This window comes from Pseudorasbora parva, chromosome 15 (assembly GCF_024679245.1).
Source record: "Pseudorasbora parva isolate DD20220531a chromosome 15, ASM2467924v1, whole genome shotgun sequence".
NCBI classification, from domain to species: domain Eukaryota; kingdom Metazoa; phylum Chordata; class Actinopteri; order Cypriniformes; family Gobionidae; genus Pseudorasbora; species Pseudorasbora parva.
In genome coordinates this window covers 8,524,932-8,544,251 of record NC_090186.1, presented here as the reverse complement: position 1 = coordinate 8,544,251, position 19,320 = coordinate 8,524,932, and the positions used below count along the sequence as shown (strand labels likewise).

Genomic DNA, 19,320 nt, shown 5'->3' with positions numbered 1-19,320 from the left:
ATTACATAATGCGTAGCGCATCGCAGAGCTTGTGCAAGAAGAGCATTTATGGTTAAGTAGATGAGACCTTTATTCCTCTGCCGGGATCATAAAGAGCCCCTTGAAACTACATTGAAATTGCAGTTTGGACCTTTAACCCATTGATTGTCATTGAAGTCCACTATATGGAGAAAAGTCCTGGGATCTTTTCCTCAAAAACCATAATTTCTACTGAAGAAAGAAAGACATAAACATCTTGGATGCTATGTGGGGTGAGGAAATTGAGGAAATTGTAATTGTGAAGTGAGCTTATCTTTTAACATGATTACATTATGATCCAGAACAGTGTCGTTTCTTAAATATTCATCTAAATGCACCCTTGTACCTTCTAGGGAACGACAGTGGAGAATGTCTGCTCTGAGCTGAGGTATATGCCTGCCACGCGGAGCCTGGCAAAAGATCACGCGCTGTTGATTCTTTGTGACCTCTCCTTCAAAAACCAAGACGCGGTAGAGGTGGCCATCGTAAGTACATTTTGAAGACTCCCGCATTTTATATTCATGAGTCCTCTGGACATCTATACCCTCTGCACAGCGGTGTCGTGTGGGCCCCTAAGAACTGTTCTCAGTAGAATAGAAAGTCAAAACCATAGGGGTCCTGAGCACTCGTTGCACAGATCTGTTAATGGATGCAAATTCGATTTCCTCACCCAGTCGAGTGCGGTTTCTCGAAATGCCCGGATGCCCAAAGCAATACCAACCGGCCCCCTCTTCAAACCAGCCCATTATGCTGTAATGAGATTCAGTTGACTGACCAGCAGCGGGCCGTACTGCATTGCAGTATTCCCTCCACCCACACAGAGAGCACTGGAACCGGGCTCCGGCACATCTTACACATAGCTTTAGGATGTACACTATTGTCTTTAGACAAAAAAGCCTGCACATCCAAATAAGCTTGCAATAATCTCCTAGATAACAAGAACTCTCAAAATTAATATCTTTGTGTTGCCAGACAAGTTGAGTGTAATTTGAAGCCACATTTCCTGCGTTCAGTGAAACATTCTGCGTCACGGAAGTTGCTTACAAATAGTGGTTACCTACAAATGCAGCCTTTATTCTCGGTCAGATTACGCTAAATCCTTGCGGTGTTGTAACAAGTCACTAACCAAAGGCTCGTTTTTAACTGTCCTGACTCATTAAAATGGAACCTGTAGGCAGGAACTTTTGAACAGCGGCAGGTTTTTGCATGTTGAAAACAGAATGGAGTTGAGTAAACTACTTTTTTGATTAAGACTGCTCTTAAGACACTCCTTTTACTGAGCATACGGCATAGATTGGTTTCAAGTCTCTTTTTGTGTTCTCGTACTTAAACTACATCTAGGTTTGCTTGATTGAAAATATTATGTTGGCAACAAATCAGCAGAATTTTCAGCAACAATGGATGTTTTTACTTGTAATCTGTGCTTCCACACATATACATAATCCCCATTATTTCTCCTGCAGTCGTTCCAGCAGGACGAGCAGCCTAACCACAGTCAGATCCAGGAGGCAGCTAGTACCATAGTCAGCATGCTGTCCAAGCGGCACAACAGCACCGTCATGCTTGCCGTCATCGAGGTCAAAGTGGAGATGTCGGTCATGTCCCAGCCAGTGGGTGAGTGGAGCAGAGGCCAACTGGCCTCAAGGCTGAAGCCAGCCTTCATCTCACGACCGAGTGTCAATTCCCCGTCTACATCAATTAGTGCAGTCTTTGTGAGTCACAGGAGGAAATGGTACTGAGGGGCTCAGAGAATCCAGCAGTTGTGGGCAGGAGGCCATAAACCTGCGAGACAGTCATTCAACTCCTCCACAGGCAGCACCTCAGCAATACATACAAAAAAAAACCTTTTCAGACATCATTAAGTTTGTCCCATCTTTCTCTTGTATTGAGAAAGATGGGACAAACTTAATGATGTCTGAAAAGTTTTTTTTTTAGTCAATAGGTTGAAACAAAATAGTACTATTTGTAAAAGAAAGGGAATTGAAAAAAACTAAAACTTTCTTTTCTTTTTTTATTGTTTTTAAGTTCAAGGACATAACGGTTATTTCTGTTTAACATTTTGGCTGATGACATGAAAATGGCTGATTATTAAAAAATATATACTGTTTTGTAAAATTTAGCAAAAAAATCATAATTTTTGGCAATAGCAAATGGATGTTAAAGTGGATTTTGATCTTAAAAATAATATATATATTTTATTTATATAATTATAGTTATAAAATATATTTATTATATAGAATTTAAGTTTTTATTGCTATTTTTATTCAACAAAATATTATTATGTGAAATTTTGTATTATAATATTAAAATATCATTTTTATTATATGAATTATATGATATAAATGATACATCTGATTTATATAATTATATAATATATTTATTATATATTGTGTTTATTGCTATTTTATTCAACAAAATATTAATTATGATATTATTTTTTATTATGATATAATTTATACATTTCATTTATATAATTATAATTATATATTCATTATATATATATTTTAAATGTTTATTACTATTTTTATTCTACAAAATATTACTAATTATATTATTTTGTATTATAATATAAAATATAATTTATATTATGATATCATTTATGCATTTAATTTATATAATTATAATTATATTATATATTTATTATATATATTAAGTGTTAATTGCTATTTTTATTCAACAAAATATTAATTATATGATATTTTGTATTTTAATATAATGTATATTATATGATATGATTTATACATTTAATTGATAAAAAAATATAATTATATTGTAACTTATGTATATTTTAAGTGTTTGAAAAAAATTTATTCAACAAAATATTATTAATTATATGATATAATTTTTGATTATAATATATATTATATAAATTATTCTGATATTAATTATATTAATTCTATTTATTATAGTGTCACAATTTTGACTAAATATTGAAAAATTGGTTGATATATTCACCGCAATAAAATATCCAATGCTGACCAATTAAAATCTGCAATATCGACCGTGACAGCCAATAACCAATAATTATAAAAAAAATTCTAGATCTTGTCTTCATTTTTTTTTTTCTTCCTTTGCATGAATCCCAGATTGTCCTCATCTGACTTGACTCTCTTTCCGCGCAGGCTACCTGGTGCCCGTGCTGTGCGTTGTCCTGTTCGTTCTCTGTGTCTTCTGTGTCATTGTCTGCGTGTGGTGGACCCGTAAGCGGCGAAAAGAACGAGAGAGGCGAGAGCGCGTGCCTGTGGAGGAGAGCGTCAACAACCAGTGGGAGCCCCTGAGGCCGGTGACGCGGCCGCAGCACAAGGACAACCGGGACGTGCAGTACGAGCGCACCAAGCTCATGGGCTCCCCGGATCGGACCTGCAACAGCGGGGAGGATGATGAGGAGATGGAGGAGGAAGAGCTGGAGCTGGTGGAAGAGTGGTGCAGGATAGAGGGGGGAAAGCGTCCCATCCAAAAGTACTCTAAACCTGAAGCGCGGACCAAGAACGGGCTGATCTGCACCACTCGGAGCAGCGGCAGCGACGAACGCAGCAGCCCGTCCCTCAAAGCACCCTACTGGACAGGCTTCAGCCCAAAGGACAACAACTGTAAAAATGTCAATAATGCCACCAACGGCCAAGAGCACAAAGAACATTGCGTATGAGCTGCGATCAGCAGGACAAGGAGACCGAGGCCATCTCAGAAACAAAGGCTGAGTTTTTCCCCATGTGTTATTTTTATTTTCGACTTCGAGATGTTTTGAGGCTGATAAAGTGGCAAATTTCTTTCTTTCCTTTTTATGTACAGAGGAAGCACATTATATTTCTTTACGAGGAGGCAGCGAGAAGCCTCGCTTTGTTTTTCGGGAAAAGAAACACTGCTGGAATAGGAGCAGGACTAAGGAACTCATAAGGAACATGAGAGAAACCGTACAAAGACTTTTATGTTGTTGTTTACAAATGGTTGTGCTTTTGGTTTTGTTTCGAGTGGCCCAATTTCGGTGCAGACCACGTGCGGGGGGACGCTGGCTTCGGGGGACCCCCCTTCCGACGTTCATCTGTTCTCCTTCCGCGCCTGCCTTACCGAGCTCGTCGTCCATGAGGAGGGCCGCAGTGCCTATAACGTGGCCTTGTTTTTTCTGTCCTTTCTGTCGTCTTGGCTGAACGCTCTTTAAAAAACGGATTGCAGTATTTTGAGTCGGTCGCAAGTGCCTTCAGACAAGCCCCTCGGTTTTAGGGTCACCTGACCCGATAGATCATGACAAAGCGGAGAGGCTGGTCTTAAGAGCAGCTCCCATATCACCATCAAGGTATTTGTTTAAACAAAGACAAGAGATGTGTAAATATGTGTATATAATAAAGGAGTCGCTGTGTATATTTGAATTTAGTAACTTAAGTCACTTTTTTTATTATTATTATTATTATTTTATTATTATAATTATGATTTAAATATGATGATTGTTTTTTTTCCTTGTTTTTTTCTTCTTTTTTTTACACCATTCCTTTTATTTATGCCAGTTGACATGGCAGGTTTTGTAAGATGTATACAGCGTCCCACAGTCAGAACAGAAATATAATCAGAGATCATCATATTATGTTGTTGGTTTTTGTTTTCACTAGACACCTATACGGTCGTGTGCTGTATTGTGCCGTGTGTTCGCCTCTTTGAAGACCCCTATTCCCTTTCCACACCTTTCCTCTCTTGCTGATCATAAAATCATGGTTTTTGGCCAGGCCTGATGGTCCATGTTGCTTGTAAAGATGCTGATATGTCCAAATAATGTCCAAATGTTTTCGCCTGCTTTTCTTTTAGTTTGTTTGTTTGGATCGAAACTTCATGAAGGGAACAATTATGTTGTAAAGCATTTGTACTTGAGAAAATGGCTGGCTATGGTTTTATTTTTTCCATCATGATGTTAAATATAAGTTTTTTTGGTTATGGGAAGATGACAAACAATTAAAACTGTTCCTGAACAATTGGTTCAAGTGCAAGTAAACCATTATAATCAAGCAAGTTAAGCTCAATGTCCGTTATGGAAGGGAAACGGGGTGGAGCTGGAGGAGCGTTTTTGTTTTTTTAGATGTAATTTTTTTGTACAGAAGAATTGCTCTGAGAAAAGTTATTTGGTTCATTTAGTGGAATTTATGTTTGTTCTTAGAATAAATCAAACTATTTATTAAAGCATTTTATAACAATGTGCTCAAGAGAACCACTGTCTGCTGGTGTTAAGTAGCTACTGAAGGCGCATGTCCGAGTTTGTGGTAAGTCTTTTCATCATATCGTATTACCGATACAACAAAAAAATCCCCCTTCCCCTGCCAGAGGTGAGGACGACTCTGGATCAATACAGGAACTCTTGCTTCCAGTCGAGATGCTGCTGCCGGGAAGCAGCCAATGGTAACGGCTCTCCTGTTCTCGGCTGACTGCTGGCTGGCCAATCCACAATGGGTTACTCGTGGCTTCATCTTGTGTGAATGTTTTATGAGCATACTTATGATGATGCAGTGAGTTTGTTATGGTTTTGTCCCATAAGTAACGGGCTCTAATGGGACGAATGGCTGGAGTCGTGTTTCGCATCACTCAGAATACGATAGTGTTGGGTTTAGGTGTCTCGGATGGTGTAATTGAACTTGGTCATGGAACTAAAGTGGGGAAATAGTACTTTGAGATAAGGTAAACCCAAAGAAGAAAAGGATACCAGTGCGTTTGGGAGCCATAACTGTACATTTTTTAAGCTGTAAACTGTCTGTGGCCTCAAGAAAATTCAACTAGCAGCCTTGTTGCATCCACTTTTGTAAATTTATTCATTCCTTTCATATACCATCAAATATTTTTGTGTGAATAAAAGAAAAGGAAAAAAAATCTCCAGGCAATTCATCCTGTTAGGTTTAATAATAATATTCTTTTATTTAATTGTATACATTTTATTGCAAAAAAAAAAAAAAAAAAACTGCAATACTATTAAATAATAATAATAATAATAATAGATTTTATTTATAATGCACTTTTCATTCCGAAGAATCTCAAAGTGCAACAAGGGGGGGGGGGGGAATAACAACAAAAAATGAATAACAAGTAAAAATATAGAATACTACAAACAGTCAACCAACACAGAAAACAGAACAGAAACAGAGCTGATGGTGAACAGAAAACAGCTGATGGTGGAAGTCTCTGTTAGCTCCGCAGCACACTGTGGTCCACTCCATGTTTCAGATTTCTCCCAGCGGCAGTGTCCCGATGACATCGCCGAGGCACGACAGCTGAAAACCAGATGATGGGTCTTCTTCATGATGATTCAAACGATGGGGATCGCTGCAGCACCATGCAGGAGGCAGAACATTCCTCCGGGCACTTCTGTGGACACACCGGGGCCGGCGCATATGTCCAAGCCGCTCCACGGTCGCAATGTAGGACGGAAAAGCGGCGCAGCCGAGAAGCGGAACATCCCAACATCATGCCGGACGCCGACGACGAGAGCCCGGATGACGCTAGCCCGGTGCAAACTTCAGCCACCATGCAGCCCAAGCCCAAGGGAGACCACCGCGGCGAGAAACATCAAATGTCCTCCAAACCAGAAACCAACCGCAGCAATTCAAACGTAAACATTAGAGAAGCTGTGGAAAACGGCGAAACGACGAACAACGACCTCTCAGTGGCTGCCAGCAATCAGCAACAGTCCCAATTGTAGCTCTGACTGTTAGACTAGTCACAAACATAAGGAAATAAAATAAAATGTAAATCTAATAGTACATTAACATGATTTGTTGTGGGTGGAGAAGCGGCGAACAGACAACGCCAGCGTCCTCTCCCCCACGTTGCCTAGCAACCCAATAACAAATAGGCATGGTGTTAAGAAATGTGTTGTGAATGCAATGCAATGAAATACATTTTGGGTTAGTTCACCCAAAAATGAAAATTGTGTCATCAATTACTCACCCTCATGTTGCTCCAAAGACCTTCCTTCATCTTCAGAACACAAATAAAGACACTTTTGTTGAAATCCTAAAGGGTTCTAAACCACACAAAGGGAGCAACATCATTTGCAAGGCCCCGAAAGGCAATAAAGACATAAAAATAGTCCATGTGTGACAACAGTGGTTCAACCTTAATATTAGGGAGGGCTGAGGACACGTTTTGTCCACACACAAAAAATAACCACTTTATTGAACAATTTCATCAACGTCATTCTCCTACGCTATGCACGTAGTACACACTGCAATGTTCAGTGCTTTCAGGAAAACTTATAAGACAACTATAATGTATGGCGGAATATTACTTTTGAGAGTACTTCGACGCGGCGCAGTAAAAAGTCACGCCTGAAAAATCCTCACCTCCGGAAATGAGGGTGGGGGGGGGGGGGGGGGGAAGAGATTTGAGGGAGGGTTATTCAGGTGTGACTTTTTACTGCGCCGAGTAGAAGTACTCTCAAAAGTGCTATTCCGCCATACATGATAGTTATCCTTTTAAACCCGCTTAAAAAACGTCACGTTTTATTTTGTCACAATACAAGCTCGTTCAGCTATTCGTGTAACTGTATTTAAATAGGGAAACCGTGGAGGTGTTTGGTCCCTTCTAACTTGATCTCTGTTTGGTACCATAGTGAATGAACCAGAATGAACTGGGCTTAGTTGGCTAATGGCTAAATGCTATCAGATCGCCACCTCGCATGACGCGTCAGAGCGATTAAGTGCACGCATTGAGACGAGAGAGGTATTCGTCAACTCGTCTTAGTTAAGAGAATAACAGTTTAATGTGAAAAAGCGGTAGAGTATCCCTTTAATGTGTTTTCTGAAGAGGAATGAGGATCTTGTGGGTTTGGAATGATATGAGGGTGAGTAATTAATGACAGAATCTTCATGTCTGAGTGAACAAACCCTTAAGGTCAACAGCATGGTTACTACCAATAAATACCAAGATTTGTTTTTCCCAACAAAAAGTGAATGACTTTTTATAAAAGGAGATAGACAACTTAAATTATCCTAAAGGGAATTTTTCTGATTGTACCGATAACATAAAGCAACCAAAGTTTAAATTTAGGAGTTAGTTTGTATGTAGCTATGTCCACTATTTTATAGACATCATAATGACATCATCTTCCAGGAAGTTGCATCATTTAGGAGGAAAATAATGACACAATCATCAGTAAGTATTAGTATAGATTTGTCTGATGTTTTGAGTTATTAGTGGGTTTGTCTCACACTAGAATAATAAACCCTGTTACAATGTGTGGAAATCTGAATTATTTAAAAAAAAAATCAAAACTTTCCCCAGTTCAATTGCCTTCAACCTTTAACTGGTTGATGGTTAACCTTAACTGTTAATCCTGTTAATGTACACTACAGATTAATAATAAGTTCCTGAGCTCGATCAGAGTATTTATGAAAGTCTAATGTACTACTTTATAGATATATTACAACTGAAGCAGTCTTGTTTCAAGTTACAGTTCAAAGGGTATTGCATAACAGCAATGACCCAAATGTAACTTAAAATACAGTCTCACTAGTTTCTTTGACAACGTATGTAGAGTGATGCACTACAAATTTTTAATAAAAACATTCAATAAAAAAATAAAATACAAAAGTACATATTTAAATTTCTATTGATGTTTTTGCATGTTCAGAAAGTCTGATGATAACTTGCAGGTTGAAAACAGTTGTGCTGCTTAATATTTTGTGGAAACTGTGATCATTAAAATTGTTTAGGATTCTTAGATAAATAGGGAAGAGAATATATTTTGTACACTTTTACAGAGGACAGTAAAAATAAAATGTATGCTTTGTTATAAAATGTTGAATCTTGCTTGAGAATATCTTATCAGTTGAACCATACACATTCACATTTGGTACATCATACCGTAGTATATTATAGTTCATGTAAAGCACCTTTAAACTGATTTTTTACAGACATTAGTGACCTACATGTGTGATGGAGCCTATAGTCACTCCACGTCTCCCTGTACAAGACGACTGCATGTGGCTGAAAGCTGATACTGGATTCCTGGAGTGTTTCTCAGCACTCAAGGACGTCTGACCCACACACATTTATAAACATTTTGTGCCTGTCATGACCCGAGACGAAAGGTATGCCCATCACATCCAGCCGTCATTTTGCTGTTAGGTCTTCAATAGACCATTCTTCTTCCATTTGGACATTCAAAGCCATCCAACAATTGCCTGTTTAACTGGTATATGCCGACATGACAGATTGTTACAAGATCTTTCCAAATGTGCTGAATCAAAAAAATAAGAAAGTAAAAACTTGTGACTCGTGGTTTTGTTGAGCCTTTAAGGAGATGACAGAGTTGATCTGAAGCTGAAACATTTGGCTTTACAGAATTAAGGAACAGTATGTGGGCCTTCAATTAATTCCCTTGGCTTTTCATGTCTCCCTTTTAGAAGAAAAAAAGGTTGTAACTGGTAACACTTGAGAAATGCTTACAAAGACTGTTTACTACAATTGCCAGCATTTTGGCGCCCATTGGAGTTGAAGGATTATTCCTGTCTGGATTTAAAATGGTTCGGTTGTTAGTATCCAGTCTAATAATTCATGCGGGTGGATTTGATTTAAACATTTTACTTTTGTTCTTTGCTTGCTATAAAGAGGATCCACATTTTAACTTCCAGCCAACTGTGGTAACTTATGTTATGCGCTAGTGTTTTGTCATTGAATAGAGCACACTTTATTTTTAAGAGTGAACAGTCGTGCTTCAGTTTCAGATATAAAAAACTAATTTAAGTTAAAGGTACAGTTATGATGAGTACAAACGAAAAGATACTTTGTGTGATTTTTGGGCCTATTTCTCCCCTTCCAACAATCCAAGGTAAATCCAGATTATCTTGATGGTTCTACAGATTATTTTATCAGAATTTTCCTGTGGTGTGAGGTGTGTTAAGAGGGATGGAACCTTATCGGAAGAACGCCAGGGCCACCCTAATCTCGAATCGTAAATATTCAACATTATGAATATTAATTATCAGAAATCCTGCCGTGTGGGAGATTATCACATGAAACGAAAAAGTACCCAATCAGAAAGCAAGCTGACGGAAGACTCACCTCCAGCTTGCGCTGCCGCTGTAACATGTAAAGTTCATTTTCACACTGTATCCATAACTTTATCGAAACATTTTCCTTTTCTCAAGGTTTATGATCAGGCAAGAGCTTTAGGACCCGCGTAATATTTGAATAGCTTTCTGGCACGAGAGACCCAAGTGGAAAGGCCCGACAACAAAACTAGTTATATTGGTTATTTTGGTTCTTCTAACCAGGATATGCTTTTGTTATAATGTCAGCTATATCAGGAACGTTTTTAGTGTCATTGTTTGTCTGGAGCTGGGGCCTGTTCTTCGTACCTCCCTTAATACATCTTAGATGATTTGACAGATCCCAGATCTTTTAATCCTGATAACTGATCTCTGGCTAATTTGGTTCTTCAAACGAATTTGCGGATTGGATTAATATAGCTGGATTAAATTATCTGAGATCACTGCTCGTGCCTGTGTTCCCTTAAGAGGGCAGATGCATTGATACTCAAAACCATGATCAGCAATGGAGCGATTGACTGGCATCAAGAAAACGTAATGACATCATATAAATAAAAAAGCCACCTGGCAAAAAACTTGTCAAAGAAAAAAACTCAAATTTCTGGACCTTTATAAGGAAACAGACAAACGACCAAACCAATATAAAAGTTAGAAAAATTAAATGTGCACTGTTTTGATCAACATGATTCCTAATTATTTATAATAATTATATATAAAAAAAATTATTCAGGATTTTATAATATTTGTACACACTTTACATTTTTATTTTAATGTTGTAATTTCATTTTTAATTCAATTTGAAGCAGATTTGTTCTTTGACAATATTAATTAATGTTTCTTAACAGTCAAGATCAAATGATCTGCATCTCTTGCGCTGCATCTAGCCATCCCATATTATCCGTCATCACTCGCATTAATGCACAACAAAGATTAACTGCACAATGTGTGTAAACCTCCAATACATCTATAAAGTAATCATTCCATCACAATTCACAAATAAATCTCTCAATCAAGTGACTGTGTCTATAGTATTATACACAAATTTTACACAACATTAAAATATTATTTTCAAATAAACTTTTATATTTATTATTATTTTAAATTATTATTGTCCCAGGTTCAGTAATGAACTCTTGTAATAAAGTAGCAGTGGCTGGGACAGATTTTAAGTATCACCTCAAGATGCAATCTAATCCTGTTTACATGAAATACGCCTGCCCCGAGCAGGTTTAAGCTAACGGACCTGTTGCTATAACAGCAAGTCCAGGATGAGCTTTGAAGAACCAAACAATCCGAGATTATGCCAAATCGTCAACAGTCAAATCCAGCTAACTGAGTTAGCTACATACGAAGAACGGGCTCCTGGTGTGCTGCTGGCGACTTTATTCAAAAATTACCGAAATGTTTTTTTTTTTTATTTCAATGAAATTAATGTACTAAATTTTAGTTTGATCATTTTTTATTTAATATTTAGTTTTTTTTAGGGGATGGTATAATTATGGTACTAAATTATATTTATTCAGTAGTTATAATCTTGAATGCTTTAGAGCACATAATTAAGTTTGATCTCTTTTCAAAGATGACACCCGTAAAATTATTGCTGAAGTAAAAAATCTTTTTTTAAAGTGAACAGTTACAAAATGTTACATTTATTATGAAAAAGGAACAGAAATGCGAATTTTTTTACATGAAATATATAATTTTAAAATCACATTTTACTGTAAAACTGCAAGAAAATCAGAGCCATAAATCTTAAGTTGTGTTCCAAATTTGAACTTTGCAACCTTTTGCCACATTTCAGGCTTCAAACATAAAGATATAAAACTGTATTTTTTTGTGAAGAATCAACAACAAGTGGGACACAATCATATAGTGGAACGAAATTTATTGGATATTTCAAACTTTTTTAACAAATCAAAAACTGAAAAATTGGGCGTGCAAAATTATTCAGCCCCTTTTACTTTCACTGCAGCAAACTCTCTCCAGAAGTTCAGTGAGGATCTTTGAATGATCCAATGTTGATCTAAATGAGTAATGATGATAAATAGAATCCACCTGTGTGTAATCAAGTCTCCATATAAATGCACCTGCACCGTGATAGTCTCAGAGGTCCGTTTAAAGCGCAGAGAGCATCATGAAGAACAAGGAACACACCAGGCAGGTCCGAGATACTGTTGTGGAGAAGTTTAAAGCCGGATTTGGATACAAAAAGATTTCCCAAGCTTTAAACATCCCAAGGAGCACTGTGCAAGTGATAATATTGAAATGGAAGGAGTATCAGACCACTGCAAATCTACCAAGACCTGGCCGTCCCTCTAAACTTTCAGCTCATACAAGGAGAAGACTGATCAGAGATGCAGCCAAGAGGCCCATGATCACTCTGGATGAACTGCAGAGATCTACAGCTGAGGTAGGAGACTCTGTCCATAGGACAACAATCAGTTGTATATTGCACACATCAGGCCTTTATGGAAAAGTGGCAAGAAGAAAGCCATTTCTTAAAGATATCAATAAAAAGTGTTTAAAGTTTGCCACAAGCCACCTGGGAGACACACCAAACATGTGGAAGAAGGTGCTCTGGTCAGATGAAACCAAAATTGAACTTTTTGGCGACAATGCAAAACGTTATGTTTGGTGTAAAAGCAACACAGCTCATCACCCTGAACACACCATCCCCACTGTCAAACATGGTGGTGGCAGCATCATGGTTTGGGCCTGCTTTTCTTCAGCAGGGACAGGGAAGATGGTTTAAACTGATGGGAAGATGGATGGAGCCAAATACAGGACCATTCTGGAAGAAAACCTGATGGAGTCTGCAAAAGACCTGAGACTGGGACGGAGATTTGTTCCAACAAGACAATGATCCAAAACATAAAGCAAAATCTACAATGGAATGGTTAAAAAATAAACATATCCAGGTGTTAGAATGGCCAAGTCAAAGTCCAGACCTGAATCCAATCGAGAATCTGTGGAAATAACTGAAAACTGCTGTTCACAAACGCTCTCCATCAAATCTCACTGAGCTCGAGCTGTTCTGCAAGGAGGAATGGGCAAAATGTCAGTCTCTCGATGTGCAAAACTGATAGAGATACCCCAAGCGACTTACAGCTGTAATCGCAGCAAAAGGTGGCGCTACAAAGTATTAACTTAGGGGGGCCGAATAATTTTGCACGCCCAATGTTTCAGTTTTTGATTTATTAAAAAAGTTTGAAATATCCAATCCATTTCCACTTTATGATTGTGTCCCACTTGTTGTTGATTCTTCACAAAAAATTACAGTTTTATATCTTTATGTTTAGAAGCCTGAAATGTAGCAAAAGGTCGTAAAAAGTTCAAGGGTGCCGAATACTTTCGCAAGGCACTGTATTAATATATGCTTGGATGCATAGATTTACAATATGATATGTAGAAAATAGATAGTTTGAATTTTCCTTTTGTGCTCACTTTATTCCCTATAAAAAACAACAAATGCTTCCAAAACCAGGAAGACCTAAAAAGCAGGCAATCACTGATGTTCTGTATACAACTGTCTCCTTCATCCACTTATGGACAGAAACATTTGCTTGACTTCTCTCTGGTGGGTCTGGTCATTATGATTCAATCTAAGGTTGTCACTCATCCTTTTGCTTCTGCTTTGGCCTTTAGACGAGTGAGATTTAGATGTCAAGGCAGTGAGGTGAGGTGTATCCAACAAACCCATTGAGAGCGAGAAATGCTCATCACGTGGCTGTACGGCTTCAATCATCTCCTTCCTTATATACTTGCACATGCAAAAAATAAAGAATATTCATGAATTTGTTGGTGGGGCAACATTTGCCCAAGCTGTATATCTTTAGGCCTTTCCTCACAGCATTTGTGACCTGTGGCAGAGCTGGCACTGGAGCGTACGTGTTCTGGCCTGAAGCCATTTGGTGCCAATTAACCAAAGAAGAGTAACGGTTCAGTCGTATTTACCATTGCTCAGTGAAATTTTAGAGTCATTTCAGTAGGAATCCATGCAATCTGGAGTTTTGCTTAAGGGTGAAAAAGTTCCCCAGTCAGATTTCTCTCTTTTTCAAGTTAAATTCACCACACTGGCTAACAGAAAGCTGCTTGGTTTGAAAGTGACTTCTGTGTGAGCAGTGCTTCGTGCATGGCTACGCTATTGATAATATTTAATATAAATATTGCTAATGTGACCACACCTTAAAGGGGGATTGTGTTTGTGTAGCTCTTTTGGATTTAAGTGGCATTGGTTTAGTAAGTAGTGTTGCTTAACACTTTCCTATAGAAGTTCTTGAGGTCAGATGTTCTTCAATAAAACTGATCACTCACATTGAGATTGGTATTTAAGCAAGTAAATCAAATATCATCCATTGGTTTGTATATTTGACACAACCTCCATCTAGATATAGGATGGAGCAGATGAACTCCACCCAGGGGCCTTTATTCCAGCAATGAGGCATGGATTATGCGGCAAGGTCTCATGGGTAAAGCTTTGGCAGCACGATAAAGGTCATGAGCCCCCATGCAAGCATCACCCCCTCCATACAAGATCAAGAATTACTCCCATGGCAGGAACTGTCATCATGTGTCTATGTTCAGATTCATCTAGTGCAGCTCAAGATGGCTGTGCTCTGTGTATCTTGTTTTTCTGCTCCAGTCCAGTGACGTTGTGCTCTCATGATAAGACCCATAACCGGCCCAGTCTGCTTGTGTCCCACAGTGTTAGAGGCTACTGGGAAATTCATCATGTTGCCAAGGACCAGCTGAAATGTTATTGTTACAGAAGAAGGTGAATTTAAAAAGGAAGAAGAGTGCAGGCCGAATGCCCTATTCCTGAGAACATGCTGAGTTGATCTGTTGACTTTGGGGCGGCTTTGCTTCCTCGAACTCAAAGCCAGATCTTCCTATTTTCATAGTCAGCTGACATTCATATAATGCTTTTCTCAGCTTGGATGGAATAACTGTTGACCACTGTCTTGGTGACCTAGAAACCAAAAAATTCCCACTGACATCAAAGAGAGGTCCTTCCAAAATATACACATTCATACAGATTCACCTCTCAAGTATCCACAGGCCCTTGCTGCCCATGGACATCAAACAGACTTGAAAGAGACTTCCTGACCCTCATGTGACTTATTCATTGGTCAAGTTACCGTTCCTGATTCTATTCTTTTTTTGTTTTATGTCTCTGCCTGTATTGTCAGGATCTTAATTGAGAAGACTTCAATAACATAGCCTTGAGATGATAATAGCGATTAAATGAAGAAATATAAACATTTAAGTACCCACAAAAATGTTTTAAAAAAACTTGGTAAGATTGCATACTTTTATCAGGTTCTAAGCTGGGTTTAACAGTAGAATTCAGGTAAGAAATACTACAGAAATTATAACACTGGATAGTTTTCATTGTAAAAAATACAGATTATTACTTACAATTAAAGTACAAAGGTTAATCAGTCAAGAGCAGCAAGTCATTTTCTCTTTGTCTTTTGTTCTTTGATTAAAGGGTTTCTTCACCGCTTTTTCGTATTAAACTATGTTATTCCCTTAACTAAAACGAGTTGATACATACCTCTCTCGTCTCAGTGTGTGCACTTAATCTCTCTGACGCGTTGATGATCTGATAGCATTTAGCTTAGCCCACTAAGCCCAGTTCATTCACTATGGTACCATGGCCGAAACATCTTTCCTCACACCTCCCCCTCACTCTCTCATTTCTGTCAATAGGGAGATGTGAGGGAAGATGTTTCGGCCGGGACTTTTTACTGTGCCAAGCCGAAGTACTCTCAGAAGTGCTATTTCGCCATACATTATAGTTCTCCTTTTTAATCCAATTAGAAACGCGCCACGTTTTATTTTGTCACCATACTTGATCGTTCAACTACTCGTGTAACTGTATTTAAATAGGGGAAACGTGGAGGTGTTTGGTACTTCTAACTTGATCTCTGTTTGGTTCCATTGTGAATGAACTGGGCTTAGGGAGCTAAGCTAAATGCTATCAGATCGTCACTGCGTGTCAGAGAGATTAAGTGCACGCACTGAGACGAGAGAGGTATGTATAAACTAGTTTTAATTAAGGGAATAACATAGTTTAATATGAAAAGGCAGTGAAGTATCCCTTTAAGTAGTCGGTAGTCAGTAGTCTGTTTATTAGGTTTATTAGACTGCACGGGTGCGCAGTCATGTTGAAACGATTAAAGGACAACTCCGGCGAATTTTTAAGTTTCTCTTGATCGTTATATCTTTTTTGGGTACAGTCTATAGAAGAAAAAAAAACGAACCGGATTGGTGTTTGCAACAAACTGCAGTTGCAAAATTGGCTAGATGCATCTCGTTGTCATGTAAGGGCCCTGTTCATGTTGGACAGACATTTTAATTGCATTTTGTGTCTGTTAAGAGGCAGACGACACCCTTTACGTTATGTCCCCAAAGCTGCCGTTTTAGCTGAGGGGGGGCTCTGGGCATTAACTGTAATAACTCCGCGTTGCAAGCACCAATCCGGTTCGTTTTTTTCTTCTTTAGACTGTACTCACAAAGATTTAACGATCAAGATAAACTTAAAAATTCGCCGGAGTTGTCCTTTAAGAGTTCCTTTCACTGGAACTAGGGGGTCAAGCCCAACCCCTGAAAAACAATGTAGTCAGGCAAGTACCGTTCTCCTGGCAACCGTCAAACAGAGACATGTCCATCAGCTTGCCAGACAGAGAAGCTTCAGTCATCACTCCAGAGAACACGTCTCCACTGCTCTGGAATCCAGTGGTGGCATGCTTTACACCACTGCATCCGACACTTTGCATTGCACTTGGTGATGCAAGGCTTAGATTCAGCTACTTGGCAATGGAAACCCATTCCATAAAGTTCTTGAGCTAATCTGAAGGCCACACAAAGTTTGGAGGTCTGTAGCTATTGATTCTGGCTGAGTCGTGGCTGAGTTGCTGTTGTTCCCAATTGCTTCCACTTTATTATAATACCACTACAAGTTGACCGTAGAATATTTAGAGCAACCCATTGTTTCACAAATGTTTGTAGACGGTCTGCATGCCTAGTTGGATGATATTATACACCTGTGGCCTATGGAAGTGATTGAAACACCTGAATTGTCCCAATAGAGGGAATGCACGTGACGTCACCGTCAGCTGGAGCGACTGTGATTACGCCCCGCTGAGTGGCAGAAAGACTGAGAGGCAGCACTGGTTTGCCGTGTGAATGTAGCAAAAACACACAAAACCAGGCCCGGCACCAGAGGGGGGGTAGGGGGAGGCTTGTCCACGGACCCAATGGTCATCGCTGTTCCGAGCTTGAGACGGACTTGATAATAGCGTGCAATTTTCTCACTCAAACCACCAACCTGCTGCTGCTTCTGCTTTAAGAGGGAAACACTGCCCATAACTGCTTGTCTAGGATCTGTAATCCTCCGTAATAATTCGTAATAAAAGCATATTATTAGCGAAAAGGAGCTAGCAAAGGATCCAGTGTGTATCTGTATTTGCACTCGTCAAATGATTACATTTCCAACGTGTTTTCGCCTCGGTGAGTAATGTAGCCAATCACAGACATGTTTGTAGATATCTACAACGCAGTTGCCCAATCACACATGTTGAACTTGGAATCCACTCACCGCTCAAGTGTTTGCCCAGGCGCTGAGTTCAGTTAAACGCGCGTCTGTAAGTGCAGACATTGTGAAAATAAGTGATTCATTGTATACCAGCTTCACTGTGGAACTTTGTGAGATTGTGTTTATTGAATGAGTGACAGCTTTTAGTGATTATAAAGGGAGCACTCTTTGCACGCTGTCTGGACAATATAATTATTTTTTATTAATAGGTCTTATATTCAGAATTTGAATAAAACTTTTGTTTTCCATTCGTGACAAGCGGCCAAATACACGCTGCAATACACTGACCCATCCACATATACAAGCGGGATTCACTCGAAAAATGTGATGACTGATCAGTTATAAATAATCATGTCAAAATCAGGCTCATAAAAATGTCAGGAAAACACGATTCCTGGCTGCATTTCATTATCCATGGATCACTGAATCTGTGGTAGTTTTAAGGACCACTGTATCGAGCCCAACCTTTAGTTTAAACTGATAATTGTTTGCTATACTGACGTTTTCCTCTAATAGCTGCGGTCACGCAGCAGCTCTTCTGCCACTCAGCCCCAGCTGAGGGGGCGTGTTCCGGCGGGAAAGTGATGACGATGCATTCCCTCTATTAGGGGTTTCCCAATACTTTTGGCGAAGCTGGTGGAAAGCTATGTTATGCTACTCTGTGCGTTCGCTCAGCGACTACTATGAGACAGTTGTTGCACACAGCAGTAAACTAGATTAGGCATGGTAAAACTTGTAAATCAAGAAAACAAGATTTAACCAATAAATACTGTGCTGAGCTATATAACAATGATTAGTTTTCTGTCGATGAATGTATCCAAACAGTTGCTCGCCTGTCTAAAAAACAATTCATATATTAAAGCATCTTTGGTGTTTTCATGGTTTTTACTAAATAAAACCGGAAATCGAGGGTAACCCGGTTATGATGTCATTGATAGGCGAAACACAGACACGGTCCGTGTCCCGGTTCAAATAGCTTATTTCTCTGGATTTAACCTCTAGAGGTCTGCACAGTTTTGGGGTCATTCTTGGGAACATTTAGGATAAAGTAAGTACACAAGTTAATAAAATATGTAACATTATTCTAGTGTTTTACGGATATTTTAATCCAAAAATCTCATATGTTGTTCCTTTAATGCAAAAACAGTGTGATTAACCATAGCTAATCTCCAAAACAAAGAAGTTGGCCATCTTATTTCCTTTCCAAACCCCCACCCCCTACAAAAACACAATAATTTCCACAGATTCGCAATAAATTGTTTCAGATGTGCTGGGAATTACAAGGAAATAATGACAAGTGAACCAAAAGTGCTTATAGTTGAAGAAACTTGCTTGTTTTTTCTCCCTATAACCCTGTGGATCGTGTTTTTTGTTATATTTTTCTGCCAGATGTAGTTCAATGAACAAATGATAAAAATCATTTTGTAATATCACATTCCAGTGTCGGTTCAGGCTTGTCTTAAAGCATCCTCAACTTGTGTGTAAAGTTACTTTCAAAAGAATTATTTTACATACTTAACACAGCACTGAATATCAAAAGGTATGAGAACCCAGGGGCTTCAAATAAAATGTTGACCACTGAGTACAGAGATATCGTCTCTCCGTATAATAACTGTCATAATAATAATCCTGCTCTTCCTCAGACCTCATTGTCTCGTGTCCATTAGAGAGGACAGACAT

General features: G+C 38.7%; 2 protein-coding genes across 3 annotated transcripts in view; both read left to right on the top strand.

The window, feature by feature from the left end:
* Window positions 1-5,209, top strand: part of jag2b (jagged canonical Notch ligand 2b) — a 57,502-nt gene extending 52,293 nt beyond the window's left edge. For both annotated transcript variants that reach the window (XM_067417007.1, XM_067417006.1), the window contains 3 exons: window positions 372-503; window positions 1,482-1,632; window positions 3,141-5,209. In XM_067417007.1, coding sequence (XP_067273108.1) covers window positions 372-503; window positions 1,482-1,632; window positions 3,141-3,664 — 807 coding nt within the window. In that variant the 3' untranslated portion in view covers window positions 3,665-5,209. The remainder of the gene's footprint in view (window positions 1-371; window positions 504-1,481; window positions 1,633-3,140) is intronic.
* A 2,218-nt stretch (window positions 5,210-7,427) lies between these two features.
* Window positions 7,428-19,320, top strand: part of esr2a (estrogen receptor 2a) — a 100,971-nt gene continuing 89,078 nt past the window's right edge. The window contains exons 1-2 of the mRNA XM_067417000.1: window positions 7,428-7,831; window positions 8,904-9,080. The gene's annotated coding sequence lies outside the window, so the exon portion shown is untranslated. The remainder of the gene's footprint in view (window positions 7,832-8,903; window positions 9,081-19,320) is intronic.